Here is a 26,389-nt window from a genome sequence, read left to right on the forward strand (position 1 = left end):
GCTGTACCAGTTTACAACCCCACCAGCAGTGGAGAAGTATTCATCTTTCTCCACATCCTCACCAGCATCTGCTGTCATCTGAATTTTTGATCTTAGCCATTCTGAATGATGTGAGGTGGAATCTCAGGGTTGTTTTGATTTGCATTTCCCTGATGACTAAGGATGTAAAGCACTTCCTTAGACACTTCTCTTTCAATATTGCTCAATTGAGAACTATTGTTAAGCTCTGTACCCCCATTTTTTCAATAAGGTTGTTTGATTCTCTGGTGTCTAACTTCTTGAGTTCTTTGTAGACCTTGGAGATAAGGCCTCTATCAGATGTGGGGATGGTAAAGATCTTTTTCTAATCTGTTGGCTGCTGTTTTGTTTTCTTGACAGTATCCTTACTTTATAGAAACTTTGCAATCTCATTAAGTCCCATTTGTTGATATTTGACCTTAGAGGACAAGCCACTGGTGTTCTGTTCAGAAAAATTTCTCCTGTGCCTATGTGTTCTAAGGTTATCCATACTTTCTCTTCTAATAGTTTCAGTGTACCTGGTTTAATTTGGAGATCTTTGATCCACTTACACTTGAGCTTTGTACAAGGAGATAAGAAAGGGTCTATTTTCATTCTTCTACATGGTGAGTGCCAGTTGGCCTAACACCATTTGTTGAAGAGGCTTTTTCCATTGAATGTTTATAGCTCCACTGTCAGAATTCAAGTGACCTTATATGTGAGGGTTCATTTCTGGATCTTCTATTCTATTCCAATGATCCATGTGCCTATCTCTGTACCAGTATGATGCAGTTTTTAACACAATTGCCTTGTAATGAAGCTTGAGGTCAGGGATGGTGATTCTTTCAGAGGTTTCTTGTTCTTGAGTATGGATTTCGCAGTTCAAGGTCTTTTGTTATTTCAGATGAAATTGCACATTGCTCTTTCCAACTCTATAAAGAAATGGGTTGGTATTTTCATGGGAATTGCATTGTATCTGTAGGTTGCTTTTGGTAAGATGGCCATTTTTACAATGTTGATCCTTCCAATCCATGAGCAAGGGAGATCATTCCATTTTTTTGAGATCTTTCTAACTTTCCTTCTTCAGAGATTTGAAGTTCTTGTCATATAGGTCCTACACTTGCTTAGTTAGAGTCACACCAAGGTATTTCATATTGTTTGTGACTATTGTGAAGGGTATCTTTTCCCTAATTTTTTTCTCCACATGTTTGTCCTTTGAGTAGAGGAAGGCTACTGATTTATTTGAATTAATTTCATATCTACCCAATTTGCTAAACTTCTTAATGAGCTATAGAACTTCTCTGGTGGAATTTTTGGGGTCACTAACTTACACAATCATGTCATGAAAACTGATGTTTACGTCTTCCTTTCCAATTTGTATCCCTTTGATTTTCTTTTGCTGTCTAATTGCTCTGCCCAGGACTTCCAGTCCTATGTTGAATAGGTAGCCTTTTCAAGTCCCTTATTTTAGTGGGATTGCTTCAAGTTTCTCACTGTTAAATTTGATGTTGGCTGTTGGTTTGCTGTATATTGTTTTTATTATGTTTAGATATAGGCCTTGCATTTCTTTTCTTTCCAAGACTTTTAACATGAAACGGTACAGAATTTTTCAAATGCTTTCTCAGCATCTAGTGAGATGACCATGTGGTTTTTTTTTTTTTTTTTCTTTGAATTTGTTTATATGGTGGATTACGTTGATGGATTTCCATATATTAAACCATACCTGGGATGAAGCCTACTAGATCATGGTGAATGATCATTTTTAATGAGTTCTTGGATTCAGTTTGCAAAGATTTTGTGAGTATTTTTGCATCAATGTTCATAAGTGAGATTACCCTGAAGTTCTCTTTCCTTATTGGGTTCTTTGTGTGGTTTAGGAATGATGGTTATTGTGACCTCAAAAAATGAGTTAGGTAGTGTTCCATTTGACTCTATTTTGTGAAATACTTTGGAGAGTATTGGTATTAGGTCGTCAATAAACGTCTGATAGATAGAAATTCTGCACTGAACCCATCTGGACCTGGGCTTTTTTTCATTGGGAGACTTTTGATGACTGCTTATATTTCTTTAGGTGTTATGGGATTATTTAGATGGATTACCTGGTCCTGGTTAAACTTTAGTATCTGGTATCTTTCTAGGAATTCATACATTTTCTCCAGATTTTCCAGCTTTGTTGCGTATAGACTTTTGTAGTAGGATATGATGATTTCTTGAATTTCCAAAGTTTCAGTAGTTATGTCTCCACTTTCATTTCTGATTTAGTTAATTTGTATACTCTCCCTTAGTCTGGGTAAGGAATTATTTATCTTTTTAATTTCCTCAAAGAACCAGCTCTTAATTTTGTTGATTCTTTGAATGGTTCTTTTTGTGTCTATTTGTTCAATTTCTGCTCTGAGTTTGATTATTTCTTGCTGTCTTCTCCTCTTGGGTGTATCTGCTTCCTTTTGTTCTAGAGCTTTCAACTGTGCTGTCAAGTTTCTAGTGTATGCTCCCTCCAGTTTCTTTTTGGAAACACTCAGAGCTATGAGTTTTCCTCTCAGTGCTGCTTTCATTGCATCCCAAAGGTTTGGGTATGTTATGTTTTACTTTTCATTAAATTCTAGAAAATCCTTAATTTCTTTATTTTTTCTTTGACCATGCAATCGTTTAATAGAGCACTTTTTAGTTTCCAAGTGTATATTGGCTTTTGTTTTCTTTATTGTTATTAAATACCAGCCTTAGACCATGGTGATCTGATACAATGCATAGGAGTCTTTCAATCTTCTTATATCTACTTAGGTTTATTTTGTGACCGATTATATGGTCAGTTATGGAGAAGCTGCCTTGAGCTGCTGAGAAGAAGTTGTATTCTTTTGTTATGGGATGAAATATTCTATAGATGTCTATTAATTACATTTGGTTCATAACCTATGCTAGTTTCAGTGCATCTTGTTCAGTTTCTGTTTCCATGATCTGTCCATTGATGAGAGTGGGGTATTGAGGTCTCCCACTATGATTATGTGTGGTGCAATGTATTTTTTGAGTTTTAGTAGGGTTTCTTTTATGAATATGGGTACTCTTATACTTGGAGTATATGTGTTAAGGATTGAGCATTCCTCCTGACAAATTTTCCCTGTAATGAGTAAAAAGTGTCTTTCCTTATCTTTTTTGATAACTTTTGGTTGAATGGCTAATCCAGCTCTTTTCTTGGGGCCATTTGCTTGGAAGGTTTTTTTCCCAAACTTTTACTTTGAGATAGTATCTGTCTTTATCTCTGAGATGAGTTTCCTGTATGCAGCAAAATGCTGCATTTTGTTTATGTATCCAGTCTGATAGCCTATATCTTTTTATTAGGGAATTGAGTCCATTTATGTTAACAGATATTAAGGAATAGTGATTGTTTTTTCCTGCTATTTTTGCTTTTAGAGGTAGAATTGTGCCTGTGTGTCTTTCTTCCTTTGGTTTTTCTGCTTAGGTATATTCTTGTTTTTATTAGGTTGTAGTTTCCCTCCTCATATTGGGTTTTCCACCATAATTTGTTGTAGGGTTGGGTTTGTGGTCAGATATTGTGTAAATTAGGTTTTGTCCTGTAATATCTTGGTCTCTCCATCTATGGTGATTGAGAGTTTTGCCTGGAATAGCAGCTTGGGCTGACATTTGGGTTCTCTTAGGGTCTGCATGATGTCTGTCCAGGATCTTCTAGCTTTCATAGTCTCTGCTGAGAAGTTGGCTGTGATTCTGATTGGTCTGCCTTTATATGTCACATGATCTTTTTCCCTTACTGCTTTTAGTATTCTGTCTTTGCTTTGGGCTCTTGGTGTTTTGACTATTATGTGTCGGGAGGAATTTCTTTTCTGGTCACTCTATTTGGAGTTCTGTAGGCTTGTTTTATGCTCATGTTCATCTCATTCTTGAGAGTAGGGAAGTTTTCTTCTATAATTTTGTTGAAGATATTTACTGTGCCTCTTATTTGATTTCTTTGCCCTCTTCTATTTCTATTATCCTTAGGTTTGTTCTTCACATTGTGTCCTAGATTTCCTGGACATTTTGGGTTAGGAACTTTTTGGCTTTTGCATCTTCTCTGACTGTTTTGTGTATGTTTTTCATATCATCTTTGGCCCCTGAGATTCTCTCTTTCATCTCTTGTAGTCTGTTGGAAACGCTGGCATCTGTGACTCCTAATTTCGTTTTTAGTTTTCTACCTCCAGGGTTGTCTCTTTTAGCGTTCTCTTTATTGTATCCATTTCCATTTTCAATTCCTTCTTCTTTTTGGTTCTGTTATCCTTTAGTTCTTTGATATCTTTGAGTGTTTTTTGTGTTTCCTCTTTAAAAACTTCTATTTCTTTATGCTTTTCCTGTTTTTGTTTAAGGATCTCCATCATCATCTTGAGATATGATTTCTGGTCTGATTCTTCTTTTTCTGGAGTGATTGGCATTCTGTTGTTTGCCGTGACGGGAGAGCTGGGTTCTGATGTTGCCAGGTTCTCTTGGTTTCCCTTGGGTATGTTCTTTCGCTTTCCTCTTGCCATCTTGTTGTCTGTGATTATATGTGGTCTTGTTGTCAGTGATTGGTTCAGGTCTCTCTCGTGTACCTGGCCTGTGTCCCTGGATCTTTGCTGTTCCTGGTGTCAAATATCCTGAGTGTTTGGTCTGCAGGCATGGGCCCTACAGGTGGAAACTTAGTCCCTATGGCAGATTTTCTGCTCTCCTGAACCAATGGGTCGGGGCGCGCTGTCTTTGCCCTTGGTCCAGACTTCTCTGCACCTGCGATACTGGAGGTGCAGTCTCACCAGGCCTGTGTTTCTGGATCTCTGCTCTTCCTGGTGACACCTTCATAGTTCTAATTATTCTAACATGTAGTGATTATTTAACCAAAAATTTCAGTCTTTGTATATTAGAAAGATGAAGGATAGGTCAAGAGGTACAGCAGCAGATGATGCAAAGATGCTTGAATGTCTCTAGTGAAAAGGAAGAAATCAAGTGTTCATCTTGAAAGTTAACAAGTTGTACATAAACTCAAACACCTACTCTCTTAATGGACAACCATACAGAAATGCTGACTTCGTGTCTGCAGGGAATGAGAAAGGAAGGCTGTGGATGTTAGCCCAGGATGTTAAGAGTGCTAATTAACTCACTCTCTCGAAGCTCTAGCCCCAGATCCTAGTGCATACATCTTACACAAAAATAGAAAAGAACTCAAAAAAACAGCAAACTGTTTTAAATTATTTCCTCTGGGGATTAGGATTTGGCTAAAACTAGAGGATCCTGCTTTTTGTCAACTCTTTTTTATTTGAAAATACACATATTTGGCCCATTTTGATGAACATAAAAATAAAGTATAAACAAAGTGGATTATTTCATACACATACTAATGCCAAAAGTATTATGTAAATGTCTTCATATTTCATGTAAAGTTGATACAACTCTGAAAATGTAACCCAATTCTATTTTGTATAAGCTGTTCTCCTGCCCACAGTTCACCCTTTTCAACACATTCTTGGATAATATTCTAACATTCATATCTTTTTGTTGTTGTTTTGGTTTTGGTTGGTTTTTTGTGACAAAGTTAATCAGTGTGTATCCCTGGCTATTCTGAAATTCACTGTGTAAACCAGGATGAAATCAGAGTCCCATGCCTCTGACACCATAGTCCTGGGATTAAAGGCATACGTCACCCCCTACTTGTTTAATTCTACTTTTCAGCAAGCTTAAGAAACATCAATGTGCGTTAACAATCTTATCAACAACTACACCAGTCATATTGGTATTGTAGGTCTATATTTGGATGTTAGATCAATACAGTCTAGAGGTACTATTCTTTAATCTAGGATTCTGCCACTCAGGTCTTAAGACAGTGGGTGTGGTGAAAAAAGTCACTCACTGGGTAAGAAGACCACGTCACAAAGAAAGTATCTCTCTGCACATCTTCATATCATTGATGGGCTAGAAAATTCAAAAATTTTGTTTTATAAATTTTCTCCAAATTGCTACCTATTTAATGAATATTTTATTTCAATTGCATAACCATTCAAAACTTCAAAGTAGTAGGCAATGGGAAAATGTAAGCTAACACCCACTTATACCACCCCTCTCTTCTTTCCACTCATAAACACTTGGTGTTTCAATACCTCTCTGTAGCCATCACTGACTCGTTCCAAGTTCAAGGAATAGACAAGGTCTCTGCCTCCCACAAAAAGCCGTTCTTGATACTCATCAAGCAGCATTGTATGAAGATCAAGAAATCCAAGGGGGCTTTGAAATATTGACGTCCTGTTCAGTTCCAAAAGTTCTGAAATGAAAAGAAAGATCTAATAGATACATAAAAACACAAAATCCTGAAAATAATGCTTTTTGTAAAGCTCAATTGTCATATTTGTTTCATAAATATGAATCCTTAAATTAAATTATACAAAGAGAAAAAGAATTATCCAGTTAACCTTCTGTATTCACATGGATTTTGAACTAAGACTTTTAATACTGTAAAGATGCCAAAACTTTTCTATAAAATTTTTCTAATAAATTTTTAATAAATTTATTTTCTAATAAATATTTTTTCTATAAAACTTTTCTAAAAAGACTGTATTTTACTTATAACCTAAAGATATTCTTCCTTATTCCTAAGATATCTCAAGAATCCTAAGCTATCTAATGCAAAGTAAATGCTTTGTGAATTGTTATTATATCTTATTGTCTGGGAAATAATAAGAAAAGTGCTGGTATGTTCTGGATAGATATAACACTTTAAAAAAATGTACATCCATAGTTGCATCTTTGAAAACAATACCCTCAGATACAAGAGAATGTCTAACTATATAGTCATGTAATATATTTTAATGTGTGTGCATTAAGATATTTGTTAATTTATTGATCTAAATGACTAAATAAAATTTAGTTGTAAGGTAAATATTGAATGCTTTTAAAATACGGAAAGAAACTATTGATCATAATATGTACGGCATAGTTCTGCAACTATATAGTGCAGGGGCATTTTACAGCTTCTCTGTACATAACAAGATGTAGCAGCTACACTAAATACACACAAGTCTATCTTGTTACAGACTAGATACCAGCTCTAAAACGACATATTTTTACCTCAAACTATTACTGAAAATCAGTGCCAAATCAAACTGCACAACCCTGGCAAGAATTGAATTATAATCACAATTATGATGACTCCTAAAGTCTATTGATATCTACTTTCCATGCCTGGGATTCTGTCCATCTTCATGCATTCTTGTCTACATGGGGAATTCCAAACAATATATATTTCGGGTACATATATTAAATTTAAGAAACCATAATCTGGCAAGTCTCATGTGTACATTTGTTAGTTGTAGGTATGATCTTTAATTTAATATGCCAGTTAAGTACTTAGGACTTTTGCATTGTACATATGAGAGAGCTTTCGGTGATGCAAAGGAATAGTGGCCTAAAATCCGACTGAACACAGAATAGTTGAAGTCTCCTTGGGAAATAGTGAAAAAGAGAAACTCATCTTGAAGAATTTAATACCAAACAGTTGATAGAGCATACAGAGTCTTACTGATTGGGACACCCACAAGCAGTAAATATGCAAGTATGAAATATAAAATTAAACATGAAGTTGCTTTTACTTTTCATTAAGAACCTGGGAGGCAGGAGGTTGAGAGTTCAAGGCCTGCCTGGGCTACTTAGTGAGATTTGTTTCAAATCAACAAAATAAAAACAATAGTACAAAAAAAGAAAATGTTTCTTCTCCAGTTTTCTGCTCAAAATTATGTGGAGTAGAGTTGCCTTTAAATATTTGGTTTAAATTAAGTAATATTGCAAGATTTTAAAATTCTATACAGACATCTCAAATGAGATATTGAACAATGTGGCTTAAGTACAGAATCTTAAACTAAATCATTATTTTTCAAATTAAATGCTTCTTTTTATAACAGTTTTCCTTGTTATGAAGTATTTTCAAACCTATAGAACATTAACTAAGACAGTTTTAATGTGCTATTCCTCTGGGGTATATGTCAGAAATACACAGAAGTTCCACTAGGTCTATATTTCTAACCAAAACAACCAGCAAAATACGTGATGACATTTTAAAAACCAAAACAAGATAAAACTGAAATTACTACATATAGAAAACCTATATTTTATTTTATTGTTACATTTTTATTTATATATTTGTACATACTCATATATGTGGAATACATGTATGTATATGCATTGATTTACATATACATGTATGTGCGCACACACAACTGTGTGCCTATGTTGATATTAGATGTTTTCCATGATTATTTGCTACTTTATTTACTGAGTCATGTTCCTCACTAAATCTGGAGTTCACAAATTGAGCTAGATTGGTGAATTCTTGTGAATTTCATTATCCTTAAGATCTTTTATATGGATGAATATTGGGAGCATAGAAAGAATGCTTTCAACATACGAAATATATTTGTCCAAAAATATCCTTGTGAAAGATAATGCCACATCTAATTAATGTATATATATATATTTATTATATATTTTAATTTTATAAACTGTATTCAAAATACTTGATAACTTGTTGTAAATTTTTTACTAATAGTAGTAATCATAATGTGTATTAAACTGAAAAAAATCTATGCATGAAGATATTCTACTAGAAAATTGTCTTCTTTACTTTTCAGAACTTGTGCAATATAACCTACAAGAAACTGTTAGATGAACCGTCTGTGAGTCCTAGAATAACCAAAGAGAAAACCAGACGTTCTTGCAGCCCTGGAGCAATGCCATAGTACTTTTGTTGAGGGTGAGACTAAAGGACTACCAGGTAACTTATTGGTAAGGAAAACTGGAATTAAAGAAAGATTTGATAAAGGCCCATGAATTCCAGAAGAAAATCACAGACTATGTGAAGTTCAAGAAGACGGAAGACCAAAATATGGACATTTCAGCTCTTCTTATAAGGAGGGAAACAAAATACAAGAGGAAATACAGGGACAAAGAGTGGAGCAGAGAATGAAGGGAAGGCCATGCAGAGAAAACCCCACCAGGGGATCCATCCCATATGCAGTCACCAAACCCAGTCACTATTGCTGATGCCCAGAAGTGCTTGCTGACAGGAGCCTAATAGGGTTCTGAGAGGCTCTGCCAGAGTCTTACTGATACAGATGAAGATGCTTATAGCTAACCATCAAACTGAGCACAGAAACCCCAGTTGAAGAGTTGGAGAAAGGACTGAAGGAGCTGAAGGGGTTTGCAACCCCATAGGAAAAACAACGATATTAATCAACCAGAATCCCCAGAGCTCCCAAGGAATAAACCACCAACCAAAGAGTACACATAGAGAGACCCATGACTCCAGCCACATATATAGCAGAGTAGGGCTTTGTCTGGTATCAAAAGGAGTCAAAGCCCTTGATTTTGTGAAGGCTTATTTTCCCAGCATAGGGGAATTCCAGGTTGGTGAGGTGAGAGTTGGTGGGTGGGAGGGAGAACATCCTCATAAAAGATGGGAGAGGGGGTACTGGAAAAGGAGATAACATTTGAAATATAAATACATAAAATATCTAATACAAATGCAGAGGGAGGGAGGGAGGGAGGGAGGGAGAGAGGAGAGAGAGAGAGAGAGAGAGAGAGAGAGAGAGAGAGAGAGAGAGAGAGAGAGAGAGAGAGAGAGAGAATGAGAGAGAATGAGAGAAAGCCCCAGACACTATTTTTAAAGTTACAAATAATACTGTCTTCCTTACTAGACATGCACGAATTAGAAAGTGCATTTTAATATCATGGGAGAAACATAGGAAGAAGCTCTTGGCTGCCATTATGCTTTAGGTGCTATAAATGAGAGCTCATAGTTTCATGTTAGCCCTACTAAGTGGACTCTTCCACAGAATTTCCCCAGATAGTCTGATAATTTGCTGATATTTACTATTTTCTGTGCACTAAAAGACTCTCTCTAAAATGGGTAAGTCCAAACAAAGAATGTTTGTATCTTAGTTATTAACACATTTTAGGCTATAGAGTTGCTCAGGAAATTAAATTTCTTGGAAAAAAAAATAAATGAAATATGTAAAAGGTTTCTGTTATGAGGTCCCTTGCCTGAACTCTTATCGGGGTTTACTAGATAAAGGCAGGACTGCTTATTGAAAATGTGTAATTGGAATGAGAGAGAAGCTGTGGATGTATTTAATGAGTCAAATCCATCTATGTAGCTTCTTCTTCAGTTTAGAATGTGGTCAGTACCGCCTCATGACCTCCCCATATACACGAAAGCATAGATACTTACTTCTACTTGTTATGGGTTTTGCACTTCTATAAGTTTACTATAATTCTAAATGGTGGAAGAGTTTTATTTATTTGTGAATAGTAAGAAATGTTATTTCCTGTGTCTCCAGTCATCTTTACTGTCATTCAAAAGAACCCAAAAGACTCAAAAGCACATTCATGCTCCTGGAGATAGAGACTGGACAAAGCAAAGCAGAAGGAAAGGACTGGAATAAGGATTAGCCTGTGTGAATGATATACTTGCTAAATTTCAATGACCTTTACTATTCCCCCACACACACATACACAATTCCTTTTTTTATTAATGAAAAAGTAGGCAACCCAAAGTTTAATGTCTCAAAATGATAAATGCTATTATAAGGACATAACACTCAGATTACTTATTAAAACATAATAATCAATGTACAGCATACATGTACATTACAAGTAAAATCTTACATAAAGAATCTTAAGAAGCAAATTTTAGCTGTGCATTTGATTTTAGTTAAAGATCAGCCTTTAGACTATCTCTAAAGTTCTCTGGGTTGTATTCCTCTTATGTTTAGCCTTTTCCAGCCTTATGATTTTTAATTGATTGGATCAATAGCAATTTCACAGTAGAAGAGACATCATGGTATAAAAATGCAAACCGAATTTGTCATTGAATTAATAGTGCCTGTCTATAATGTGCTATTTATGATGTGGTACTTTATTCAATTGAAAAAAAAGAAAAACTCTTTTCCAGAATCAAACGTTGTTCAAAGAGAAATATTTAAACTATTTGTCTTATTTTTAATATGTAAAAGATTATATTATGAAATAAGTGTTTTCTCATTATTATATTTGAAGATTATTTAATCCCGACTTTAATATTCCCTCAATAGAAATTTCTGCCAACACAGTTATGATAAATAAAACTGAATTTCCTAAACACATCTTAAGCAAGAAGTTGAAGAATATTATTTATGCAGATACTTCCTATTATAATTGCTTAGTGACTTTTTTTACATTTAAAAAGACAGGGGGCTATATGTCATGTTCTTTAAACCTTTTTGTACTGGGGACAGATCAAGTGCATCAAATGTATCTCTTGCTCCTGGCTGTGATCACCACATGCAACAGAACAGTACCAGCTCTGGCTCACCAGGCAGGTCAGGCTTGTCAAATCTCAGAACCAGAAAGATACTCAAAACACATCCTTGCAAAGGTTTATATTTTCTCACTCATTTTCATCAAAAAAAAGACCTGGATTCTTATTATTATCAGTCTTCTAATATTTTTAGTACACTTTAGCTGTCATTGCTAAAAGGTAGTATATATCAGCATCTTTGATGTAGCAAGCAAAAGTTGAAAGAACTAATTATGAATAAAGACTTGTGCTTTAGACATATGTCTGTAATGAGAGATCAGGCATTCCATTAACTGACTGTTCTTTTAAAAGGATGTGTCTATTTATTTTTATATTTATTATGCATTGACTCCACTACTTTACTTACTTATCTCAGTTACCCATAAATCTGAAATTTTATATATAAATATTTCCAATTAAATCAACAAATATATGTTTTAGATGAGTTAAGGAAAGAGGTAAACAATTTAAAAATAGATGAGAAGAATTACTGTAATGTTTAAATATTCTTCTAGTATTATACATACTGTTAAAATAAATCCTCTTTCCAAATTGGCTTTAAATCCCTCTGTCCCCAAAGAAAATGAAAGTGCAGTAAAATTACCAGCAGAGCAAAATAATGGGCATAGAAACATCTTGAATTGCAAAGAATTAATAGAAATTTCTACTAAGGTGATCTGAACAGGAATGCTCAGTAACACCACAGTGACCTCTAACACCGCAAATATATAGGGTACCGTGCTCCTGTACTGTTACTATAGTTAAAGTCCTCAAAGAAAACCAATTAATCTATATAAAATTTGGCTCTACCAAAAGTAACTATAAAACCGCAGGTGGCCATGCTATTCAGGAACATAACTTTTAAAAAATATAAAAATTAAATTAAGTAATACACATCCTAGGGCAGAAAGGTAGATCTTTTGGTAACTAGAAAATGAACCAAAATCTATGTAACTGGTATCTGAGGAAATGGTCCACTTTGGAATTTCTTTCTTTCTTTGCTTCCTTCTTTTTTTGTTTCTTTGCTCCTTCCTTCCTTCCTTCCTTCCTTCCTTCCTTCCTTCCTTCCTTCCTTCCTTCTTTCCTTCCTTCTTTCCTTCCTTCCTCCCCCACACCATTGCTTCCTTTCTTTCCCTCTCTCTTTCTTTCTTTCTTTCTTACCAGTATGTTTTAAGGTACTGTTTTTGAGGTTTCTTCACTAATTTTCTCATGGCTGAATATTACTGTTGGCCTCCAGTTGAGTGGTATTAATCACTGTATGACAATTGCTTCTCTACATCTCAATTCAAATAATATAATTGGCTCAATCGATGTTTACACTTCATCTGAAACTGGCTTCTTCTAAGTTACTTTATCACCCTAATTGGCTCCGATTATTCATCTGTCGCTAAGAGTGGAAGTCATGTGATGAATGGTGTGGTCCCAATAATTAAACAGTCACCAGGAAAGCTATGCTTCAATTCCACAGGCAAACCTGCTCAATGGTAAATGTCTCACTGTCCAAATGTATACTGAACTAAATAAATGACTAGAAGGATATAGATATTCAATATCATAACACTGAATGTTGGAGAACACGTCTCTACTAAAATGGAAATTGTATTTTTCTTTCACTGATTTGAAATATTTTCTCTAATATTAACTGGATTCTCAGAGTCATTGATGGACACTGCTGGAGGAAGGGAAAGGAATGGTCACCGTGTCCAGCCCATCTACCTCATGCACATGCATTTGCTAGAAACAGAAATAGGTTAGGTTTGTAAAATGGGCATTCTAAACATGAATCAGTCAATATATTAAAGTTTAAGTTTGGTAAAGAGCAAAAAAAAAAAAAAAAAAAAACAAGTAAGAAAACTAGAAAGTTAAAAAAGCATTTATATAAAACAGAATACAATTATTTATATACAAGCAAAAATACCTATATTTTTAATGTTAAAAATATTGTTTTAAATAAAGCATTACTGTTTTGTTCTATTAATAGCATTTTAAATAATTAAACATAATGAATCTTACTAAGAAACTGGTATAAAATATCAATTTTTATAGAATTTTAAAACTAAAACTAATAAAAATATGACTAAAATTCCATTCATTTCTACTTTACTCAAATTTTCTATAATGAACATAAATCAATTAATTAAAATCAGAGTTATATCTCATAGGCATTTTGTTTCTGTGATGAAAATTTTCATTCTAGGTGACCTTTCAAGGTGACAATAGTGGGCTCCCATTCATTGTTTTCATGGGTCATCTTTACAGGGCTAGAGATATATTACCCCCTTAAACAAGCCTGACTGCCCTTCAGGAAATGATTGGAAATTATAATAAGTCAATGAATAGCTAAAATTATTGGGTTGGTTTTGGTTACAAAATTTGAACAAGACTAGTTGATTGTCAAGTTTTAGGAATAAATATACACATAGACAAACAAATGTATGTATTTAACATCAATTAAAGTAAAAAGTAAATCTGAAAGTCAGGAGGGATAAACTGAGGCTCGAGGAGAAAGGGAAGAATGAAAAAATGTGCTCGTATTACAATATAAAGAAAAATTTTAAATACAAACTTTAAAACTGCAAATTAAGTCATAAATGTGAGTCTCTCCACTGTTCCAAACACCAAAAGTAAGATAATGGTTGCATTTATTAAAAGTTTGTTTTTTATTAATAAAGATTCAATGAATGGTACATTAAATGTATACCTTACAATTTTTTAAAAGAACATCTGTTTGCAGCTGGAAAGGTGGCTCAGGGGCTAAGAGCACTGACTGCTCTTCCAGAGGACCTTCATGGAATTCCCAAAACCCCCATGGTGACTTATAACTGTCTGTGACTCCAGTTCCAAGGGACCAGACACCTTCACACAGACATATATGCAGGCAAAGCACCACTGCATATAAAATAAAAATAAATGAATTATTTAAACAGGGTGGCAGCCTGAAATGTGGCTGGAGAGTTAAGAGCACTGGCTGTTGTTTTAGGGTGCCTGAGTTTCATAACTAGAGCCACATGGCAGCTAAAAACTGTCTGTTTTGGAGCCTAATGCCCTCTTCTGCTATGCATATGGAAATGTAGACAAATCACCCACATCCTTAAAATACATTAAATAAATAAAGCTAAAAAAAAGTCTAGTCGATGATGGAATTATATTGTATCTGTAACTGAAATATTTTTGTCACAGCCTCATAAAAGAGTAGAAGTTAGAACGGAAGCTCTCCTATTTGTTATCATTAAAAAGGAAAACAAAAAGTATTCACACTAATATTAATTTTATATACCTTTAATTTGCATCTTCAAAGAGTCGTAATACAATATGGGGATTTTCACGTGACTTTTATTGATCAGTTTGTGTTGTATTCAGATTTGTATATTTTATTTTATTTTTTTAGAAAACAAGTTAATTTCCTAATTAGCTACAGAGTTTCAAAGTCTGTTTTGATGCACACCAAGGCAGACAAAGGACTGGAAGAAGGGGGCTCCCTCTCTGCTTGAGGAGTTTTCTCTCTGATCTTAGCCTCAGATATCCCATGGACTTGACATATTTGCCAAGCAGTGGCTAACTTATTTATCCCCCACCGCCTTCAAGCTGTCTGAAGGGAAGAAACAAAATCTACTGGAAGAAAGGGACAAAGGGACTCTAATCCCAGTCAATCCCCACAAGATGACAACAATAAGGGACAGCCCTGACTCTGGAGCAGAAGAGTGGCACCTTGAGTTATTTCTCCCTAAAAAAACATAAGTCACTTGGGAGAGAAGGACAAAGAAACGAGACAGAACGAAATGTACCAACTCCGAGTTCATCCGGAAATTTTCTAAAGAGGGAACTAATTATTACAGCTAAGCTGCATGCTAATTATCAGCTGTCAATGAAGATTTACACGGAGGATTTAGTCATTTCCTCTCTGGGCCTTTCTTGTTAACCTGTGAGGCTCACAGTGTTAAAAGTCACTGACATAGATATATTAAGGCACTGTTCTCTTCAGTTAAAATGTATTTAAATGCTGCACTTCAGTATGTGAGGGTAAGCTACAGAAGGACAGGACGCATATTATCTAACTCACGAGTTTAAATAGATCTGCCTCCTTCTTAAATACACACTTCTGGTTCCACTGTTAACTCACAAAATAAGAAGAACTCTGTGAGAACTGCTCCTGGAATTAAACATGCCATTATTTTCCAAATAAATGACTTTATTTAGTGTTTCTGGAAGTTTATTCAACCAAAATAATTTTATTAAAAAAAATAATATATGGAAATAGCCATTAAACTTTCATCTTCACAGTTCAAATAAATTTTTTTTTTTGCATCACGCCTTGATAATTTTGATAGACATGACAGATGAGTACTAAGAGCAAATAAAAATGTTCAAAATATTAAATTTTAAAAAATGGGAGAATTTTTTGTGACAAGAATGTAGCTTATTGACAGAGTGCTTGCTTCACATATATGAATCCCAAACTGTACACAAAACCAAAATACTATCAACTAAGTTTTAAGAGATGGAATAATGGTGTTGCCACTGTAATTTGCCCTTTTCTTAAAGGACAATGCAAGCCTTCCATACATTCATTGAATTTTAAATTTAAATTTTTAAAATTTTAAATTTTAAAAACAGACGCTGAGGTGGGAGAGGGTAGTTGGGAGAGAGACCACCTTCATGGAGGCAATGGGAGGAGGAAAGGAGGACTAGGGGGAAAGAGGATAACATCTGAAATGTAAATACAGAGAATGTCCAATAAAAAGAAATAAATTCTTTGTCACAAGTCAAAGATAACAAGTCACTTTAGTGAATAAAATTTTCAATTAATTCCTAATTGCAAACATAATAAAATTATTTCAGTATACATAAAGGCATACAGTAAACAGTCTTTTAAGATTCCATAAATTCTTATCATACATACATGGTAAGTATTTAATATTTTGTGTAATATTCTGCATTTCTGGTCTCTGAATTCTGTTATCAGAAAGACACTGGGGACATGTTTACACAGAATCACTATCTACCTATTCATTTAACATACGTACAAATGCATGAATTTGAACCATTTAACTGAAGAAAATCAAGCAATCTAGTCAATACCCCATAAAAGTCAATTATTTAGATTGGTTTTTGTGAATGCCATCTATGCATTTAATCATGACTGTATTTTATTTCACTGAAGACCAAATGCAGAAATTCTATGGGAATATCTTGGCAGTGTTCTCAACTCCACTACTTCTATGTTCTTTGACAGACTTGGACCTAGGGTATGGTACTATAAAATTGGAAGGAATGTGCCCTGAGCTCTCAATTGTATGATCAGATTTCCTTTAAAAACGATCGATTGCTTTTGGATTCCCATAATGCAAATCAGAAAGGAGCAATAGAGGATGAAGGGATGTTTGAAGATGGTTCTTTAATGGGCAAACAGAAGGAATGGAAGGAAACAAAGCAATAAGCATTGTGAGGACAGAATTTGAAAGCTTCAGTGAAAGAGATAAATGGCCAATATTTTTAGCAGTGTTCAATATTTCAGCACATCAAAACTAATTACTTCAAAATATCAAATAAGACCAATCAGAATGGCCCCCCTAAAGACATTTGACAACAAACTCTGTTGAGTGTCTGGGATAGAAAAGAACCCTTCCTTATTTTTTGCTAGTAGCAGTTTAAAGTAATAAAGACATTAAGAAAATTCAGGGATTCTCAAAAAATTAAAAATATAACTATGATTCTAAACCAACCATACCATTCTTTGGCAAATAGCCAAAGAAATTCGTACTCTACCACAGAGACAATTTCACATTCATGTTTATTAATATAGTGAAACGAAAGCAGCACAGATATGTGCTAACAGGTGAATAAAGATGATGAAATGTAGCATGCACACACACATACACAGAGAGAGAGACAGACAGACAGACAGAGACAGAGACAGAGAGAAACTCTACTCAGCTTTAAATAAACCAAATGTATGACACCTGCAGGAAAATGGATGAAGCTGAAATATGTGACATTAAACATTGTCTATAAATCTCAGAAGCACATGAACCACATATTCTTTCTCATATGTGGGTCCTATATTTGAAATTTGTATGCATGTGTGTCTATAAATTCATATAAACAGGAAAAGCAAAAAAGTAGAAGTAGACCAAGAGATGGTGAGAGGAAGTAATACGGAACTGGGGAAACAATCTGTGACATGTAACATGTGTCATGAAAGTAGAAAGGACACTGGAGGAGGGACATTGAAAGGATTAAAAGGAAGTGTGGAAGAACATTAAAGTGAGAGGAAAGTCCACTAAGATTCACTTTGTTTATATATTATCTAGTGATATATACTAGCTTAAACACTTACTAAAAATAGAAATACATAGACTACAGATAGTAATTATAGAATATTCAGGTCACCAATGGCAGGCATGTATTTTTTTTCTATTTTGCTTTTAAAACAGTGTAGTAATGATCTGTGCCCTAGAGCTAAGACTGTCCCACATCCCTCTGTACCCAAATCCTGCCCAGAAAGAGAGCTCTGTCACTTCTAAGCTCACAGGCAAGACCACTAGTTTTGCTCCAATAAGTGGCCAAAGAGGGACCCACCAGGACTGCACAAGGCACAGGGAGCAACTGGGGACAGAATCCTTTCAGTCTCTCTGTGAGTTCAAGGCCATCCTGGTCTACAGAGCTATCTCAAAAAAAAAAAAAAAAAAAAAAAAAAAAAAAAAAAAAAAAAAAAACCAAGATTAATGAATTAATTAAAAATAAAGCACAAAGTATGTTAAAACACAGTCCAAGAATGGAACCATGCAAGGGAAATGCTGAGTGCTCATAATTTTTATTTCAATATACTTTTTAGAATAAATTAAACATATTGGCATACCATATGTTTATGACCCTGTGGGGGTCACTGTCTTAATGTTGTGTGATTTGTCTCTCATTGTACACATTGGCCATTTTTCCACTGATTGTGGCATACTAAGGAACCAGATACTCAGACACTTACGTTTTCCATAGATCACAGTTGAGTAATAAAGGAAGGTATTTCAATAAATGTCAAAATTTGCATTCTGACAGTGTTAGAAGAGTATTTCAATGCGATGTGTCTTTACTTCAGCAAATAGAATGATTTTTCCCTTCAATTTTGCCTTCAAATGATAATTTTTATCAGACATAATCAACCTGTTCAGTAATGAACACTTTCTAAAACACACTGTATTAATAAAGACTTATACACAAAATGTTCTGGCTATGAAGGCAGACAAGGAAGATTCCCAGCTTCTGAAAGATAATACTAGGAAAACATGCTGATCTCTGGCATTGAGTGGAAATAAGAAAGGTAGAGTCTTACCTGCAATGTAAACCCATTATCCAACATGGACATTTAACCTACTCTTGACTATACATTGTTTATTAGAGAACAAAAAGAATTCTAGAATTCTGAAGGAAAATGTACAATAAAGTACTACATAATCAAAACATAAGGTAAGGAAGCCTGGAAGGTATGTGCAAAGATACGTTTTCTATGAGGTGAAGCTTTCATCCTTTCTGAGAGAAGACTTAGATTTGTAGAACATTTACAAGATATTCTCTGCAGAAAAGAGGAAAATTCCTGAGAGCCAGTGTGAACATATACTATAGGCATGGGCATTACTTCATCAAAGACCCCCCCAGTGCCTCAGTCTAATGGGAGTGGCAAAGTTACTCTCAACCCAGTGAGGTGCTCTCCTAAGAGGGATGGCCAAGCCTTCCTTGAAGTCCTCATGCAAATATGGACAGTTCAGAAAATGTCCACAATGGCTTCCTCTCGCTTCAATATCTGTAGCCTGCTCCTTTACAGAGAAAGCTCCTCTGAGACTATCTAAATGTGCCTCATTGTCACTTTACAGGCAATAGCCCTTCCCACCTGTTCACCTGTGTATAATATACAAGCTGAGCATCAAGTGTTGTTGATGTTTCTCTATCAGAGAGCCCAGAGTGCCTGTTGCTAGCTTTTCTGTGTCTCTGTGTCTGTCCTTTCTTCCTTGCCTAGTGCCATTGGAACTGGACAAGGACATGGCAGCCTTCAGTATTAATAGTTTGATATAGGTTGGGCTTTCACCATTATCTAAACATTGATCTCCCCATAATGTTTATGTACTTCATGCAACTGAGCACAGCTTTGCCTTTATTTATATTTATACTTATTTGAAAGAGTTAGACATCTAAACATGAGGTGGTTTTGTTTGTTTCTTTTTTCCTTGAGTCAGGCTCTTGTGATATAGTCTTGGTTGACTCCCTACCTGCTGCACTCTCTCTGGAGTTAGAATACGCTCCAACATAGAGCAATCCTTCTTCTTTTGTCTTTCAATCGCTGAGATTATAAAAATACACCAAACCATATCTTACAATAAGACTAATTTTACATGAATATTTAAAGCCCCATTTTTCTAGCCTAAAGCCACTTCACATATGAAGTCATTTCACATTTTAACTTAATAGTACAATACTATTGCCTTATAAATTTGTATCACACTTGCTTGCTTAAAGTAAGTGGATCATGGCTAGTTCCCTTAACCTTTGTTTGCTTTAATCAATATACATATTTAACAACTATTACTATTGGCAATTGGCTTTATCAAAAACTCACTTTTTAAATGCATATGTGAGAGGAAAGTCAACTAATATATACATAATTGAAATAATCACTATTATGATGTAAATATATTACAGGTTATTCTCAATTCACAAGTATTCGAAGGAAGGGATGGCTCAGTGCTAAAGGCGCCTGCCACACAGCCTTATGACTAGATGCACACTATAATCATAATCCTAGCCCCAGCATGATGGGACAGCAGGTGAAAATAGAAGAATCATCTCAAAGCTAGCCTGAAGCGTCTAAAACCGAAACAGAAACAAAAGAGTCCCTGCCTCAGCAATGCGAAAAGAAAGAACAAATTCCTAAAAATTGTCTTCTTACCTCATGGAAGGCACATACCTGCACTCACGTGTACATATCATACATGGGCATGTGTGCACACAAACATTCTATGTGATAAACCTACAATTTTTGTACAATCTGTTTTATTTACATTTGAATTTAAATCATGCTAAGATATCAGCTCAGATGATTAAGTACTAAATATTTATTTATTTTACATTTAATCATTTTAGTCATCAAAGTAATGTATGTAGGCTACTAGCATATAGTAAATCAATTTTAAAGGTTTTTATCAAAATTCTTTTTTATTGGATATTCTCTGTATTTACATTTCAGATGTTATCCCCTTTCTCACAATCCCATCCCCCCTCCCTCTCACATTTCCTCCATGAAGGTGTTCCCTCTGCCAACCACCCTCTTCTTCCTCAGTGCCTTGGCATTTCCCTACACTGAAAAAAAGCCTTCACTGGACCAAAGATCTCTGCTCCCACTGATGCCAGAGAATTCTATCCTCTGCTGCATATGTACCTGAAGCAATAGGTCTCTCCATAAAAACTCATTGGTTGGTGTATTAGTCCCTGGAAGTGGTGGTGGATTTGAGAATTTTGTTCTTCCCATGGCAGTGCAGACCCTTTCAGCTCCTTCAGTCCTTTCTCTAGCTGGTTCACAGGTGCCTGTGCTCACTCTGATGGTTAGCTGCAAGCATCCTCCTCTGTATCAGTGTGGCTCTGGCAGAGCCACTGAGGAGACATTCATACCTGGTTCCTGCCAGGAAGCACTACTTGGCATCAGCAATAGTGCTTGGGTTTAGTGGCTGTATATGGGATGAATCCCCAGGTGAGGCAGTCTCTGTATGATCTTTTCTCCAATCCCTGCTCCTGTATTTATCCCTGTATTTCCTCCCATGAGTGTTTCGTTCTCCCTTCTAAGGGGAACGGAGGCATCCACATTCTGGCCTTCACTTTGATTTGTTTCTACATGGGTGAAAGTATGGCTTTGTATTGCAGGTGAAGATTGGAACATAGGGGCAGTTTTGCTGTGATGCTAAAAAGCCACATAAAAGCATCCACCTGTGAGGAAATGTACCTGGTGCCCATCCCTACGAAACAGCATAAGTACCAGTTTGTATTTGGGAAAAATCAATAAAAGGGCAAGACTTAATAGCAATAGTAGAAACGTTTAAGGAGTATTTGGCTGCTCTTTTTGTACTTAGAATTTAAATGTAGATTGGAAACAGCTCTGTGTAACTGATTTTAGATAAAATGTCATAAACAAATAGATAATAAAATGAAGCAAATTTCCTGGGAATGTAGGGCCTATTTCTTCCTGTAAGCTGAGATGGGTGTGAGGGGAAAGAAAAAAATATAACGTTAACCTAAACATTTCTTGGTAACCAAATCAAGTTTTCTCTTTTAATTTATATACAACATGCACACATGCACATGTGTGTATGCACACACAAATATATATATGGTATAATATTATATATATTATATACATGGTATTTTCACTGATACAATGATTGGATACTTACAGAATTTCTATTTAATGTTTAGCTCATATTAAGAAAGTAATGATATCTTTATGACAAAATCTAATAAGAAATGTCTATTTCAATAGGGAATGTGCCATAATTACCCTTTGTGTTGTAGCTCATCAATATTGAAGACAAGAAAAATAAGACTACTTATATATGCTGCCCTTTAGATACTGTGAGATTCTTTTTATATGCTATAGGAGATAATGGGATTCTTACAACAAGTCTGCCAGTTAATTATCATGACATCACAAAAAGAAGTTTATTCATTTAGCATTTAACACATCTTTAGTATCCACTCAATAAAATGTACACAGTGGTCTAAGTCTGAGTGATATCACAGTATCCATATGAAGAGGTTGTCACTTCTGTGAAACTTATTTTATAGAAGCAGAACGAATAAATATATATGAAGAACAAAGTAAGAGCAAAAAGGGCTTGTTCTGCATTTGATAAACACTGGAGTTCTCCAACACCACTAGGGAAAGGCTGCAAACGTGTGATTGCATAAATAAATACAGATCTGGAACTATTATCAGGATTGAAATTTTATGGATGAATGAACTTCGAGAATAATATATTTATTTTCTTTGTTTATCAACATTATTAGAAAAATAAAGTTTGGGGGTTTGGGGAGAGGTCACTATAGCTGTTTCTGGAATTTAAGATCAAAAACCCAAGTGATAGCAGATGCTGGCAAACTTGTGGAGAAAGAAGAACACTCCTCCACTCTTGATGGGGTTATAAGCTGATACAACCACTCTGGAAATCAGTCTGGAAGTTCCTCAAAACTGGACATAGTACTACCTGAGGACCCAGCTATACCACTCCTGGGCAGATACCCAAATGACGCTCCAACATCTAACAAGGATACATGCTCAACCATATTCATAGCAGCCTTATTTATAATAGCCAGAAGCTGGAAAAAATCCAGATGCCCCTCAACAGAGGAATGGATACAGAGATTGTGGTACATTTACACAATGGAGTACTACCTGGCTATTAAAAACAATGACTTTATGAAATTCCTAGGTCAATGTATGGAACTTGAAGCTATCATCTTGAGTGAGGTAACCCAGTCACAAAAGAACACTCATGGTACATACTCACTGATAAGTGGATATTAGCCCAAAAAGCTCGGAACACCCAAGAAACAATTCACAGAAATTATGAAGCTCAAAGTGATAAATAATTCCATCTCAGAAAATATTTTATATGAATAGCTTCCAGGACTGCTCAGTCTTCCATTTGCATCTCTTAATAACAATGCTTTTTAAATTGCCATAATGCTATACAATAATGACTAGTGTAAGTCTTAGATACTTTTTATACTAACACTTCACTCTCATAGTTACAAATCCAAGATGACTGAAAAACAACTTTATGATCCTGCAGATATTGTTAATGAAATTAAAATGAACCTACTTGCTCACATCTCAATAAGGAAGAAAACAACAATGTTGGTGGTTATTTATAGGGCTGTAGTAATGAGGCTGTGGGGTATTTGTAATTTCTTGATTGATTGGGAAATGCTATATGGCCACAGAAACCTTTTTTCCTGTTCCATCTCATCTCTGTCAATTACTGTAGCTGCAGCTCAGTGATCCTGATGCCTCCTGGTAGGTAATCGGCCCCATGGGTGCACAGGTTTTCTTCAGATGTGGCTGAAATCAACCCGGAGAGGAGAGGAAAGCCACTGCTATGTGCACAACTCACTGATGACTTTCTTTCACAAAAGTTACCTTGGTAACTAAGCTTTTCACAAGTCCTTCTGTCTTTACCTCTTCCAGAAGATCTCAGTTAGCACCAGTTCCCTTCCCAGAAAACCCTGTTGTTTATAACCTGTGCCCAGATCAAATAATAGCTAGAAGACCACCCATAAATTCTTTAGGATCCAGAGATTGTGAAAGCTTATATTCATAGAAAGTCTCCTGTGGGATGGGATAGAGACTGAGAGAAACTCACCAACTTTGTAAACTCAGAAAACACCATACAACATAAAACTCAAAGAAAGTAAAATGAATTAAAAACACCTACCTCTATTCATTTCCAATAAATAAAGGTGATAAATATATCCTTCAAGACAAAACACTGACTTGCCAGTTAAACTAAGACACTCACTTCTTTTACTGTGTCACTATGGATTATGTCAGGGGAGTTTTTGAAAGTATCGTTACTGCCAGGTGAAGGCAAGAGGAAAATTCTTTAACAAGTAGCTGCCCAATTCCTAGCCTTGACTTTGCCAGAACAGATGTGTGCAACCAGGTAGCTGGCCATCCATCATCCAGTCACGCGTGATTTTAAAAAGTCAGGTCATTGCTCCTATCTGGAAAAAGAAGCTCCACATGAAATTGAGAACAAACAGTCAATTTTCTTCTTCTGCCGTTGTCAAGAACAAAGAGCAAGTGCATTGACCCTTCTTGTCTGAGGGATGCCCCACTGTGGTGATGATGTAATGGTGCATGTCTCTGTGATGCTCCTGGTTAAGGACTAGGACTTACTATTTTAATACAGGTACACATGTGTGTGTGTGCATGTGTGTGCATGTGTGTGTGTGTGTGTGTGTGTATTTCAGAGACAGACAGAGAGAGACAGAGACAATCAGAGAGACAAACAATAACAACAGACAGAAGGAGTGGAAGGTGAACCTCGGTGGGACAGATATTAGGAGCAAGCAAGAGGCACATAAACTTTCATGTTAAAGTTTGCTAAATATTCCAATCATAAAAATGAAGATGACAGTTAAAACTAATATAAATATGATGAAGAGATGAGTTTTTAAATTCCATTTTTACTATTGATGCAGAACTAATATAAATTAAGAACCAAAATACTGCCATTTCAAAATGAAGTCTCAACTTGCTTAGTAAAGCACAAATTATAATATCCAGAGTTTCATAATTTTACCATTCATATGTTTGCAAAATTCTGTCCTTAAATTATTAAGTGCCTCCAATTTTAAAATAGTTATACTGAGAGCCATGAACAATTTTAATAAGTTAACTAAACATTTGATTGACATAATAACGTAGGTCTCTGGCCAAAGCCAGGGGACTCACTCAAAGTTCCACTCCTCTAAAGTAAATTCTGACTTCATTGTGTCCTTAGTATTTTATATAGGGAGTGTGTATGATATCACAAAGAAATTTTGTGCACACTGACTACAATATAGTCTTTTGTAAGATGACATTTAACTTTCATATTGTTTCACTAATAGAGTTGTTTTAATATATTAGTGACATTCTAAACGTGATCCTGCAAAGGGCAGGGCCACCCATGTTTTAGAATTTGAAAGATGTGGTGAGAAGTTCCCTTAAGATCATCTGTTTAATTATTGAATCACTTCGGAGTTACTCCTGTCATTAAAGTTTTGCAAGTTTTGGTATTATTTCAGACGAACTTATTACAATTTTTAAAGCCTTGGGGACGATTATATCATAAACCTGTATCAACTGATAACTTGTGTTTTGTCTGAACACTTTATGAAGCGCTACCATGAATGTAAAAATAGAAGAGCCAATGGGAGGGTGATCCCGAAGGAGAAATGATGATGTTAGAAGTCTATTTGTGAGGAAAGAAAGGAGACCACAGAAACTGATACAAACACGGAGCTCTTGATACTGCCCCGAGGTCAAGCTCGTAGATCCTGATCCACGTATTTGCTATATTGCCACAGTAGGGAGATGAACAAAGGTCCCCACCTACGTTCTCAGTGTTCTGTTCTGGAGGCTATCAGACACTCTCTGTGACACGAATACATGTCTGTACGATGTTTAAAAGCCTATATGACATGGTACAATATTGACTTTGTCACCCTCAATCTGGTAGGAAAAATGCAATATTTGTGGTAAATTCAGTGTTTGTTTTGTAATAGGATTCTTCATGTTAATTTTGACATTGTCTTCATTAATTCTAGAGCAACATTTACTTTGGATTGCACACTGCAGTGTCCCCAAAGCTCTAAAATACTGATTCCTGCCTTCCTTCCCAAGAATGTGAGGTACATTTAGTTTGACAATGAGATTTTAAAAAATCATCCCCCAAATAATTCCAATACAATATGAAGATGTGGAATTCCTATGTAGAAAAATTCTACTAAAAATGTGCAAATACTTATTCACACAATCACAGGGCCTACGCTCTTGGCAGTGGAGTACACAGAATTGCCAGGATGCCAGACGTGGTAAAAATATTCCAACCACCTTCTAAGCCCAAGTCAATACCAGTTGTAAAATAAGACTGACCTCTCTTTGAAACTGCATAAAAGATCAAGAAAGGGTTATATCAACATAGTAACATGAGAAGAAGAATGTTAAGAAGCGCATTCCTGAGAAGTGCTGTCAGTGTTCTGAATGAATGTTAAGATAGCATATAAAAACTCAAACAGAAACTTATTCTTGAGACACACTCCTGCCAAATCCATTCCATTATTAATTAAGTAGGCAATAAATATTATCTTCAAGAGATAATAAATAAGCCATTTCTTTTATAGTTAATATTTACAAAGAAAAGGTGATGACTTAAGCAGTGACATTTATAGTTTATTAATTTCTTTTTATCTGTATTTTTAAAGACTATTCTATCATAATTTTATATTTTAATTCACTTGGGGACTACTGTTTCTTCT

General features: G+C 35.3%; 1 protein-coding gene across 1 annotated transcript in view; it reads right to left on the reverse strand.

The window, feature by feature from the left end:
• The window catches only part of SEMA3E (semaphorin 3E), a gene marked incomplete at both ends in the record, with an annotated part of 231,657 nt that overhangs the window by 104,554 nt on the left and 100,714 nt on the right, over positions 1-26,389 (reverse strand). Inside the window, one exon of the mRNA XM_080936164.1 lies at positions 6,105-6,265. Within this exon, the coding sequence (XP_080792290.1) occupies positions 6,105-6,265 (161 nt within the window). The remainder of the gene's footprint in view (positions 1-6,104; positions 6,266-26,389) is intronic.

Source organism: Micromys minutus (assembly GCF_963924665.1).
Source record: "Micromys minutus genome assembly, chromosome: 23".
Taxonomy (NCBI): Eukaryota; Metazoa; Chordata; class Mammalia; order Rodentia; family Muridae; genus Micromys; species Micromys minutus.